General features: G+C 45.7%; 1 protein-coding gene across 5 annotated transcripts in view; it reads right to left on the bottom strand.

Moving 5' to 3' along the window:
- The window catches only part of NSD2 (nuclear receptor binding SET domain protein 2), a 113,617-nt gene that overhangs the window by 51,121 nt on the left and 50,044 nt on the right, over positions 1-12,452 (bottom strand). For all 5 annotated transcript variants that reach the window (XM_074395787.1, XM_039468055.2, XM_074395786.1 and 2 more), the window contains exon 5: positions 11,707-12,189. In XM_074395787.1, the coding sequence (XP_074251888.1) occupies positions 11,707-12,189 (483 nt within the window). The remainder of the gene's footprint in view (positions 1-11,706; positions 12,190-12,452) is intronic.

The raw sequence follows: 12,452 nt of genomic DNA, 5'->3' as shown, positions 1-12,452 counted from the left end.
AAAGACTTCTAAGGTCCCATGTGATCCAGCATTAACTTTCTCCCCACTTTCTCTCATCTAACAACTCAACACTCAAGCTGTACAGGACACAGCTCCCAGCAGGCTGTGGACACATCAGGTTCCACCTCCTAATGCCACCACAGGCCACACACACACTCTCCCTGAAACATTCTCCTCCTCCACCAGCCAACTTTGTTCCTTTTAGTTTCAGTGATGATGTTACTTTTGTTAATTCATTCAACAAGTATTTACACAGCACTCTGTGCTAATGACAGGAGATAAAGCAGTGACAGAGCCACCATTTCTGCCACACGGTGCTTGCTGTCTGGGGTGAGCTGGGGTTTGCCTGCTCATGTTTCGTCTCTCATATTTTATGTTCCACCTGGCAGTGGTAAGAAAGCATCAGGTTAATGTTAGCTGGTTACCATCAACCATCTGGACCTACCACCTGCCCAGCCAATACAGGTAACCTCTGCCCCTAAACCCAAACCCTACCTCACAAGACAGTCACCACAGACGGCTTCTGTGGGGGAAGCCAGGAAAGTGTCATCATCACATTAGGTTAACAGAGCAATGACTCTTCACAAAAGCCTCCCAGCTTTACAGTGAAACCATATGGTATGATGGTTACAACTTCTAAAAACACAAAAGCAACTGGGCACAGTGGCTCACGCCTGTAATCCCAACACTTTGGGAGGCTGAGGCGGGCGGATCACAAGGTTAGGAGATTGAGACCATCCTGGCTAACACGGTGAAACCTTGTCTCTACTAAATACAAAAACTTAGCAGGGCATGGTGGCGCTTGCCTGTAGTCCCAGCTGCTCAGGAGGCTAAGGCAGGAGAATCACTTGAACCTAGGAGGCAGAAGTTGCAGTGAGCTGAGATCACACCACTGCATTCTAGTCTGGGCGAAAGAGGGAGACTCCGCCTCAAATAAATAAATACACAAAAGTGCAAGCTGATGCACACAACTAGGGTCAGGTCCCAATTCTCCTTCCTCCTGACTGCATCATCTCACTGAACCCTTCCAACTTTAAGTTCAGGTTAACCAGCTATAAAACAGAGATCATTTATACCTACCTTTTAAGGCCATTTTGAGGAGTACTAGATATACTTTTGTATAATAACACACTGGCAAAGTAGCTGACACGTGATAAACACTCCATAGTGACCACTTCTTTACTTTTAACATATCAAAAAAAGGCTGGATGCAGTGGGTCATGCCCATAATCCCAACATTTTGGGAGGCCTAAGTGTGAGGATCACTTGAGGCCACGAGTTTGAGACCAGCCTAGGCAACATGGCAATATCCCATCTCTTTTAAAAAAAATATATATATATATATATTATATATATATTTAATTAGCTGGGCATGGTGGCATGTGCCTGTAGTCACAGCTACTTGGGAAACTGAGGTGGGAGCCTTGAAGTTCAAGGCTGTAGTGAGCCATGACTGCACCACTGCATTCTAGCCTGGGAAACAAGAGTTAAGATTCTGTCTCAAAATTAAATAAAAATTTAAAGCATACCAAAAAACATGGAAAGCCAAATATCCACATTCCCACAACTGACTAAAACATTGCCAATACAATCGAAGACTCTACAAATTATACTGTGGCATCTTCAGATCACATTCCCCTCCTCCATACCACCTGCTTCCTACAAGGCTTTTTTCTTTTTTTTTGAGACAGAGTTTCACTGTGGCCCAGGCTGGAGTGCAGTGGCGTGATCTCAGCTCACTGCAACCTTTGCTTCCTGGGTTCAAGCAATTCTCCCACCTTAGCCTTCTGAGTAGCTGTGATTACAGGTGTGTGCCACCACACCTGGCTAATTTTTGTATTTTTAGTAGAGATGGGATTTCATCATGTTGGCCAGGCTGGGCTCAAACTCTTGACCTCAAGTGATCCGCCTGCCTTGGCCTCCCAAAGTGCTGAGATTACAGGCGTGAGCCAACACATCATGCTCTCCCTAACTCCCAACATCTTTTTAGAGTTTCCTTTTGCTTTCAGACTTCAGAGAAGAACATCCTCCAAGATGGCCCCTCATCCCTCCATGAGCCCTGCCTCCTGGAGCTCAAGCCCCCACTACTGGTTATGGGGGTAGCCAGTATCACAGTGCAGAAATGAATGCATATGACTCCAAGTCTAGGGCATAAAAGATATCCACCTTGCTCTCTCTTGCATCACTTGCTCTGGAGAAAGCCAGACTCTAACATGTTGTGAGGACACGCCAGCACCCCTGTGGAGAGGACCACATGGTGAGGAACCGAAGCCTCCTGCCAGCAGCATGAGTAAGGGAGGTACCCTGGAAGCAGATCCTCAGCACCAGTCAAGCCTTAGGATGATGTAACCCAGGTAACATCTTAAATGCAACTTTAAAAGACCCTGAGGCAGAACCACTAAGGTAAGCTGCTCCCGAATTCCTGGCCCACAGAAACTGTAAGAAAATAAATGCATGTTGTTGGTTTAAGCCACTAAGTTTTGACGTAAGTTGTTATGCAACAATACATAACTGATATCAAGGCATGTACAAACAACTGAGACATAAAGCACTGGTCCCACTCTAATGGATGTAAAAAAATTAGGATCAGGTTAAGTATGGTGGCTCATGCCTGTAATCCCAGCACTTTGGGAGGCTGAGGTGGGTAAATCATGAAATCAGGAGTTTGAGACCAGCCTGGCCAATACAGTGAAACCCTGTCTCTATTAAAAATACAAAAAATTAGCTGGACACAGTGGTGGGCACCTGTAATCTCAGCCACTCAGGAAGCTGAGGTAGGAGAATCAGCTGAACCCAGGAGGCGGAGGCTGCAGTGAGCCAAAAAAAAAAAAAAAAAAAAAAAAAAGGATCAGGAAAGGTGGAAAAGACTTTAAAAATTAAAAACTCAGGCCAGCACAGTGGCGCATGCCTGTAACCCAGCACTTTGAAAGGCCAAGGTGAGCAGATCACCTGAGGTCATGAGTTTAAGACCAGCCTGCCCAACATGGTGAAACCCCATTTCTACTAAAAATACAAAAATTAGCCGGGTGTGGTGGTGCACGCCAGTAGTCCCAGCTACTAGGGAGGCTCAGGAGGGAGGATCGCTTAAATCCAGGAGGCTGAGGTTGCAGTGAGCTAAGATAGTGCCACTGCACTCCAGCCTGGACAACAGAAAGAGACCCTGCCTAAAAAATACTAACAATTAAAAAAAAAAATTCAATCCCAACACTTTGGGAGGCTGAGGCGGGCAGATCATGAGGTCAGGAGTTCAAGACCAGCCTGACCAACATGGTGAAACCCCATCTCTACTACAAATACAAAAAAATTAGCTGGGCATGGTGGTGCGTGCCTGTAATCCTAGCTGCTCAGGTGGTGGCGCGTGCCTGTAATCCTAGCTACTTGGGAGGCTGAGGCAGGAGAATCGCTTGAACCTGGGAGGCAGAGGTTGCAGTGAGCCAAGATCGTGCCTGGACAACACAGCAAGACTCTGTCTCAAAAAAAAAAAAGAAAGAAAGAAAGAAAGAAAAATTCAGGCCAAACCAGGAACGTTGGCCCACACCTATAATCCCAGTATTTTGGGAGGCCAAGGCAGGCGGACCACCTGAGGTCAGGATTTCGAGACCAGCCTGGCCAACATGGTAAAACCCAGTCTCTACTATAAATACAAACATTAGCCAGGCACAGGGGCGGGTGCCTGTAATCCCAACTACTTGGGAGGCAAAGCAGAAGAATCGTTTCAACCCGGGAGGCAGAGGTCTCAGTGAGCCGAGATCATGCCACTGCACTCCAGCCCAGGCAACAGTATAAGACTACTACGTCTTTTTAAAAAACAAAAAAAAAAACCTGAGGCCAAAAAAGCCTGTTAATGAAAATACTGCTCATATTGGAGCCAGCCGGGTGCAGCAGCTCATGTCTATGATCCCAGCACTGTGGGAGGCTGAGGTAGGAGAATTACTTGAGGCCAGGAGTTTGAGACTAGATTGGGCAACATAGCGAGACCCTATCCCTATAAAAAAATGGAAAAGTTTCAGGCCTGTAATCCCAGCACTTTGGGAGACTGAGGTGGGCGGATCACAAGGTCAGAAGTTCAAGACCAGCCTTGCCAGCATGGTGAAACCCCATCTCTACTAAAAATACAATTAGCCAGGCATAGTGGCAACTGTCTGTAGTCCCAGCGACTCGGGAGGCTGAGGCAGGAGAATTGCTTGAACTCAGGAGGCAGAGGTTGCAGTGAGCTCACACCACTGCACTCCAGCCTGGGTGACAGAACAAGACTCCGTCTCAAAAAAAAAAAAAAAAAAAGAAAAGAAAAAAGAAAAGTTAGCCAGGCATGGTGGCACACACCTGTAGTCCCAGCTACTAGGGAGGCTGAGGTAGGAGAATCTCTTGAGCCTAGGGAGGTCAAGGCTGCACCGAGCCATGAATGCACCACTGCACTCCAGCCTGGGCGACAGAGTGAGACCCTGTCTCAAAAACAAAAAATCTTTATATATATGTGTATATATATATACACATATATAAAGCAGTACAGTACATTTCTTCACTAGTAAAAAGAAAGCAAACTAGAAAATGACTTCTGAACTGGGTGCAGTGGCTCACGCTTGTAATCCCAGCACTTTGGGAAGCCAAGGCAGATAGATCACTTGAGGTCAGATTATCAAGACCAGCCCGGCCAACAGAGTGAAATGCCATCTCTACTAAAAATACAAAAATTAGCCAGGCATGGTGGCGTGTGCCTGTGGTACCAGCAACTCAGGAGGCTGAGGCAGGATAACTACTTGAATCCAGGAGGAGGAGGAGGAGGAGGATGCAGTGGGCCAAGGTGGTGTCACTGCACTCCAGCCTGGGCAACAGAGCAAAACTCCGTTTTAAAAAAAAAAAGAAAAAGAAAGAAAATGACCACTAAGAGTCAGCAAATGGCAACAAAAGACCCTGAAAGTCAGCCTTCCATCTAGAAACCCTAGAAAAGGAAGGTCCAGATAGCAGGAGGAAAGCTCCACCTGGCTATCCCTCAAGTGTTGGCCACTGGTTTACTGACAACCAAACAAAAACCATCTTGTGTGCACCAGCACTCCTGAAAAAGAAAAATCCTGAAAAGACCTAGGTTATAGATGTAAGCAGGAAGGAGCTTCCTCAAGTTTAGAATTTCCTATTACAGAACAGTTAAAGAGTATCCTAGCTTTTCTGGTAATATGAAATTCCTCAAAACCACCAGCCCCTGAGTCCAGTGGAGGGAAGGGAGGCCCCATGAGCCTTACACCAGTCACCCGGGGTGAGCAAGGCAGAGTGTCGGACACTAACACAGAACTCAATTTTTTGTAGATTTTTTGTTTTGACAGGGTCTTGCACTGTCATGGAGACTGGAGTGCAGTGGTGCAATGATGGCTCACTGCAGCCTCGACCTTCCAGGCTCAAGTGATCCTCCTGCCTCGGCCTCCTGAGTAGCCCAGACTATAAGTGGGCACCATCATGTCCAGCTAATTTTCTTGCTTTTTATAGAGATGGGGTCTCATCATGTTGCTCAGGCTGTTTTTGAACTCCCAATCTCAAGCAGCCTGCCTACCAAAGTGCCAGGATTACAAGTGTGAGCCACTGTACCCTGCCAAGAACTCAATTTTAATTGTGTATCTTCAGTTTGGTTTTGTATTACTTTTAGTACTTTTGCTTTTGTCTCATTTCTTAGTACTATAAGGACCATCTGAGATCAATTTGGGTCCCAAAAAGCAAATAGGGTGGTCTTTGGACAGTGGTTTTAATTCTCAGGTACCCACTTTTTTTTTTCATAATTCCTAACTAGTAAACAGACTGTGGAGACACAGCCAAGCAATATGCCAGAGTGGCTGCCTGGGCAGTTCCCACCTAAGAGAGCCTTACCCTGCTTGCAGGGCCCAAGAGCATACAGCACCTCCCCAACCCTGTGCAGGCCTAGCTGTCAAACACTGGGGCGTCCATTGAGAGCTTGCCACTGCACCCTCCCACAACATGCCTGAAACAGTGGCTGCCCACACACTGCTGAGCACTTTATACCATTTTATCTTTATTTTTGGTAGAGATAAGATCTTGCTACGTTGGCCCAGGCTGGTCTCAAACTCCTGGCCTCAAGTGATCCTCCCACCTTGTACCTGGTCTGCTTTGTATCATTTTATATCCAACACTGACCATAGCTCCTCCACCAGGTGTTAATGGCTCCTCCCCGGGTAGACTTCTTCTCTCCTGGACAGAGGCACATACCTTCACGACTGCCCACTTACACTTTTTGGATGGATGCAGAGAGGATAGGTGAAACTCAATTGTGGGTATGTGGCTTTTTTCAAACTTTACGCAAGTGATAAAATCTGCATATCATTCAGCAATTTGTTTCTTCTTCGACATCCAATGAGTTCACTTTAACTGATGCACAGTTATACTATAGGAATATACCACAGTCTGTCCCTCACTTGATGCCTTTTTGGTTTTGGACACTGTGGTCTCTCTGTGTGTGAAAGGGCAAAATTACTCTAGGGTAAATAGGGGGGAAACTGTAAAAAAAAAAAAAAAAGCACATCTTCCATTTCAGTAGATATTGCCAAATTTCTCTCAAAACAGGTTTCACCAGCATTGTACGAGAAGGCCCACTGTTGCTCATCTTCTCAAGCCCTGGCTGTTCTGAGTTCGGTGTCTGCTCACCTGATGACTGTGAAGGACCATCCCATCAGGATTGTAACATCCAGCTTCCTGGGCATTGCCGTGGTTGAGCAGCATCTCTTCACGTACTTGCTGGCTCTCCAGGCTCTTCTGTAATTGCCTCTTTTCCTTCAGAATTGTTTGGGCTCTTTACAGAATTTGTCCTTTCACTGTGTTCATGGTATCCTTGGCATGTAAGAATTTTTTTTTTTGAGCCAGGGTCTCTGTCACCCAAGCTGGAGTAGTACAGTGGCTCAATCAATCCTCCCGCTTCAGCCTCCCAAAGTACTGGGATTACAGGCCTGAGCCACCACAACTGGCCTAGATTTTCATTTTAACATATATAGTTCCTTTGTAGCCTGTGATCAGTTTGGCTTAATTAAGAAATCCTTCCCTCTCTCATGGTAACAAAGCTCCACTCTCATGCTGACCAAGTTCATAAATCACCAGTGGTCCCATAAATCACTCTGTACACATGTCCCGTGTACAGAGCAGACATCCCACCCAACTTGCCTGCAGCCCCTTCCCATCCATGTCCATATGCTCAAGAGTCTGTTATGGGACCTGTCTTAGACCGTTATCACTGCCCTGCATGAATACTGCTATTTTATTTTTTTATGAGACAGAGTCTCATTCTGTCACCCAGGCTGGAGTGCAATGGCGCAATCTCAGCTCACTGCAACCTAGGCCTATCAGGTTCAAGAAATTCTCCCGCCTCAGCCTCCCAAGTAGCTGGGATTACAGGCACATACCACCATGCCCAACTAATTTTTATATTTTTAGTAGAGATGGGGTTTCATCATGTTGGTCAGGCTGGTCTCCAACTCTTTACCTCAGGTGATCCGCCTGCCTTGGCCTCCCAGAGTGCGGGGATTTCAGACTTGAGCCACCGCATCTGGCCGAATACTGCTATTTTAAATAACAGAACTTCCTATGGTAGAGCAAGTCCTCAGGCCAAGCCGCTCTTCAAACATGGCCACATCAGCATCCACTTACAAAGGGCTAAGAAATTCCTGTTGGAAGTTTTATTAGAATTATACTGAATTTATACGTTATTAATGGAAGAATTAACAACTTCAGAAGCTTGAATTTTCCTACGTATATCTTTACTGGGGTCAGCTAAAATGTCAGTTGTTTCTCTAAAGTTACATGCATGTTTCATAATGTTGATTCTGTAGTAACTGACATTTTTGTTTATATTACCAGCGGTACCTTTTTTTTTTTTTTTTTTTTTTTTTTGAGACAGAGTTTTCACTCTGTCACTAGGCTGGAGTGCAGTGGTGTGATCTCAGCTCACAGCAAACCCTGCCTCTTGGGTTCAAGCAATTCTCCTGCCTCAGCCTCCTGAGTAGCCAGGATTACAGGTGCCCGCCACCACACCCAGCTAATTTTTGTATTTTCAGTAGAGATGAGGTTTCCCCATGTTGGTCAGGCTGGTCTCAATCTCCTGATCCACCCACCTTGGCCTCCTGAAGTGCTGGGATTACAGGCGTCAGTCACCGTGCCCGGCCAGTGACACCTTTTTTAACATCACATTTCCTCTTTAATGCTGCACTTGTATGTTAATTTTATATCCGCCAATTTTGTGAACTCTATTAATTCTAAAATATTTTCTGTATATTCTCTTGAGTTTGCTACATAAACTTCTGCAAACAATGACGGCTTTATTTATTCCTATATAATATGGGCTAGTATTTTCTTTGAGATGAAGTCTTGTTCTATTGTCCAGGCTGGAGTACAGTGGCGTGATCTCAGGTCATTGCAACCTCTGCCTCCCGGGTTCCGCCAACTTTCCTGCCTCAGCCTCCTGAGTAGCTGGGATTACAGGCAAGTGCCACCACACTTGGCTAATTTTTGTATTTTTAGTAGAGACGGGGTTTCACCATGTTAGCCAGGCTGGTCTCAACTCCTGACCTCATGATCCACCTGCCTCGGCCTTCCAAAGTGCTAGGATTACAGGCATGAGCCACCACACCTGGTTAATTTTTTATTTTTAATAGAGATGGGTTTTCACTATGTTGGCCAGGCTGGTCTCGAACTCCCAACCTTCAGTGATCCCCCAGTCTCAGCCTCCCAAAATGCTGGGATTACAAGTGCTCGCCACTACACCTGGATAATTTTTGTATTTTTAGTGGAGACAGGGTTTCACCATGTTGGCCAGGCTGGCCTCGAACTCCCTACCTGCAGTGATCTGCCCTTCTAGGCCTCCCAAAATGCTGGGATTACGGACATTGTAAGATAATGCTTTTTTTTTTTTGAGACAGATGTAGCTCAGGCTAGAGTGCCGTGGCATGATCTTGGCTTACTGCAACCTCCTGCCTCAGCCTCCCTAGTAGTTGGGACTACAGGCACACACCACCACACCCAACTAATTTTTTAAATTTTGGTAGAGATGGGGTCTCACCATGTCGGGCCAGGCTGGTCTTGAACTCCTAACCTCAAGTGATCTACCCACCTCGGCCTCCCAAAGTGCTGGGATTACAGACGTGAGCCACCATGCCCTGCCTACAGAGAATGCTTCTAAAGTTTCATCAGTAAGTAATAGCTTTGATGAAAGCTTCTGATACATATTCTTCAACAGATATAGGAAGTTCTCTTTTATTCCTGGTTTGCTAACATTTTATCAATAAGCAGTAATTTTTTGTTTTGTTTTGTTTTGTTTTTGAGGCGGAGTTTCACTCTTGTTACCCAGGCTGGGGTGCAATGGCGCGATCTCGGCTCACCGCAACCTCCGCCTCCTGGGTTCAGGCAATTCTCCTGCCTCAGCCTCCTGAGTAGCTGGGATTACAGGCACGCGCCACCATGCCCAGCTAATTTTTTGCACCTTTAGTAGAGACGGGGTTTCACCATGTTGACCAGGATGGTCTCGATCTCTTGACCTCGTGATCCACCCGCCTCGGCCTCCCAAAGTGCTGGGATTACAGGCTTGAGCCACCGCGCCCGGCTTGCTTTGTTTTTTAAGATCAGGTCTCACTCTGTGGCCCAGACTAGAGTGCACTGGCATGCCCACAGTTCAATGCAGCCTTAAACATCTGTACTCAAGAAATCCTCTTACCTCAACCTCCCAAGCAGCCGAAACTACAGGTACACACCACTATATCTGACTAATTTTTAAACTTTTTTTTTTTAAGAGACAGGGTTTTGTGTTGCCCCAACTGGTCTCAAACTCCTGGGCTCAAGCAATCCTGCCTCAGCCTCCCAAAGTGCTGGGATTACAGATGTGAGCCACTGTACTCAGTCTTTCTTTTTTTGAGACAGAGTCTCAATCTGTCACCCAAGCTGGAAAGCTATGGCACAATCACAGCTCACTGTAACCTCAAAACTCCTGGACTCAAGCAATCCTCCCCAACTCAGCCTCCCAAGAAGAAAAAGCAATGAACTTGAATACACGTACCAAAATATCACATACATCCCATAATTATGGGGTTTTTACTTAAAAAAAAAAAAGCAATGAATTTTATCAAATGTCTTTTCTCCCTCTATGGAGATGAGCATTTTATGTTATACAGTAAGTCACAATAAAAGCTTTCTAACATCAAACCACCCTTGCATTCCTGAGAAAAGCCCTGTGGGTTACCCAGGCTGGAGTGCAGTGGCGTCATCTTGGCTCACTACAGCCTCTGCCTCCCAAGTTCAAGCAATTCTCCTGCCTCAGCCTCCAAGTAGCTGGGATTATAGGTGCCCGCCAGACCAGGCTAATTTTTGTATTTTTCGTAGAGATAGGGTTTCACCATATTGGCCAAGCTAGTCTCGAACTCCTGACCTCTGGTGATCTGCCCACCTTCGCCTCCCAAAGTACTGGAATTGCAGGCATGAGCCACTGTGCCCGGCCATGGGTTAATCTTCAAGGTATCATTCAAATGCCCTTTTCTGGCAGAATTTCCAGATCCTATATAGGAACAAAAAAATCATGTCCAGTAGATATCTTAGAATACCTACAGCCACTCATTTACGCATCTCTGCCTGAACTCCTCGTGGATCCTTGCTGTGCCATGCTGCCTGACAAAATACACGCTGGTTAAAAATTCATGGAAAATTTTTTGAAGACAGACACTATTGTTTTTGATACCTTTAATCACCACATAGATTTAAAACTACTGAATAGAAAATTCCAACAGGAGTAAAATTAAAATGAACACCTAAAGCCTTTTAAGCACTAGACTACGATCAACTCCAAGTAACACAACCAAAAGTGGGGCAGTGGGGAACCAACTCCTTCAGTTCTTTACCGCCTTTATTATGTACCAACAGACTGTGTATTTTATGCAAACTAGAAATAAATTAAGAAAATTATTTAAATGCCTTAATCACATTGCTGTCCTTTTAAATATCAGGAAAATAAATCAACATCCTCCATCCTCAGGGCCAGCGGACACAATGAGCTTTATAGATGAGCATACCCCCTGCCCTGGAAGCTTCAGAACAGACTGCTAGAGAAAATGCTAACCTGGAGTCACACATTAAGGACATGGACATTCTTCCAGAAAAGCACAGCCTAATGAGACCCACTGCCCTCTGTGCCAATTTTGTTTTGTTTTTGAGACACAGTTTTGCTCTGTTGTCACCCAGGCTAGAGTGCAGTGGTGCCATCACAGCTCAGTGCAAAACCTGCCTTCAGGGCTCAAGGGATCCTCCTGCCTCAGTCTCCCAAGTAGCTGGGACTACAGGCACCATGCCCAGCTAATTTTTATAGAGATGGAGTTTCACCATGTTGCCCAGACTGGTCTCAAACTCCTGAGCTGAAGCAATCCTCCCGCCACAGCCTCCGAAAGTACTGAGATTACAGGCATGAGCCACAATGCCTGGCCTGTTTTCAGTATCTTCTTATCCACGTTAGGAAGGATATTTTAGGAACCCAGAGTGCAAGTGAAGTATTTTTTCCCTCAAGGGTCAGAATGGTTGTTCCCTAATAATACTTATTTATTAAATCTAAAATCTATGCAAGGCTCACTACAGATTTCCTGATAATGCTGAGAAACAGACGATTCTGCACTGAAGGGATGTTCCTCAAATTCAGAAACGTGTTAGCATAAAACATAACTTAGAACCCATCAGGGTACTGACCTCATCCCTGTGTTTTTGACAGAAGACTAAAAATTGGGATGCTGCATCTCCCTTCCTGCTTCGTGGTGTGGAGACTGTGGCCTTCTTCCTCCCAGGAGGAGACCCTACACCTCTTCTGGGGTCAGCCTCTGCTGTCTTTTGAGGAGTACTCTTCTCTATGTTGGGCTCACTCTCCAGGGTCTCCGCAGAGCTACACAGTTTGGCCCTCCGCCTTCTCTTCATGGGAATGCCCTCTTCTCTCACAGACTTGGGGTTTTCAGCAGCTTCTTCACTAACTCCTGAGGATTCTGCCATTTCTCCTGAAGATTCTGCAGCAATGCCAGCCTCCTTGGCTACTTGAGGGTTGAGATGAAGCTGGTCTCCCACATATAGAAAGGTGAACTTGGCTTTCCGCTCCTCCACTGACATGCTTGCAGCTTCTTCTGCCTGAACAATACCCATTTCCCACTGGGCCCTCAATTTCCCTGAAATAGGTTTCAATAGCTGGGGAAAAAAAAAAAAAAAAAAAAAAAAAAGACACCGTAAGTTTCATTACACAAACATAAAAGTTAACTCACTTTACAGAAGCAAACTTTTGCCAGGCGCAGTGACTCATGCCTGTAATCCCAGCATTTTGGGAGGTCGAGGCAGACAGATCACTTAAGGCCAGGAGTTTAAGACCAGCCTGGCCAATTTGCAAAGCCCTGTCTCTACTAAAATAAAAAAGATTAGCCAGGCATAGTAGTGCGTGACTGTGGTCCCAGCTA

The sequence above is a fragment of the Saimiri boliviensis genome, chromosome 3, assembly GCF_048565385.1.
Source record: "Saimiri boliviensis isolate mSaiBol1 chromosome 3, mSaiBol1.pri, whole genome shotgun sequence".
NCBI lineage: Eukaryota > Metazoa > Chordata > Mammalia > Primates > Cebidae > Saimiri > Saimiri boliviensis.
Note: the sequence above shows the minus strand (reverse complement) of the source record. Positions and strands in the feature narration are given on the sequence as shown.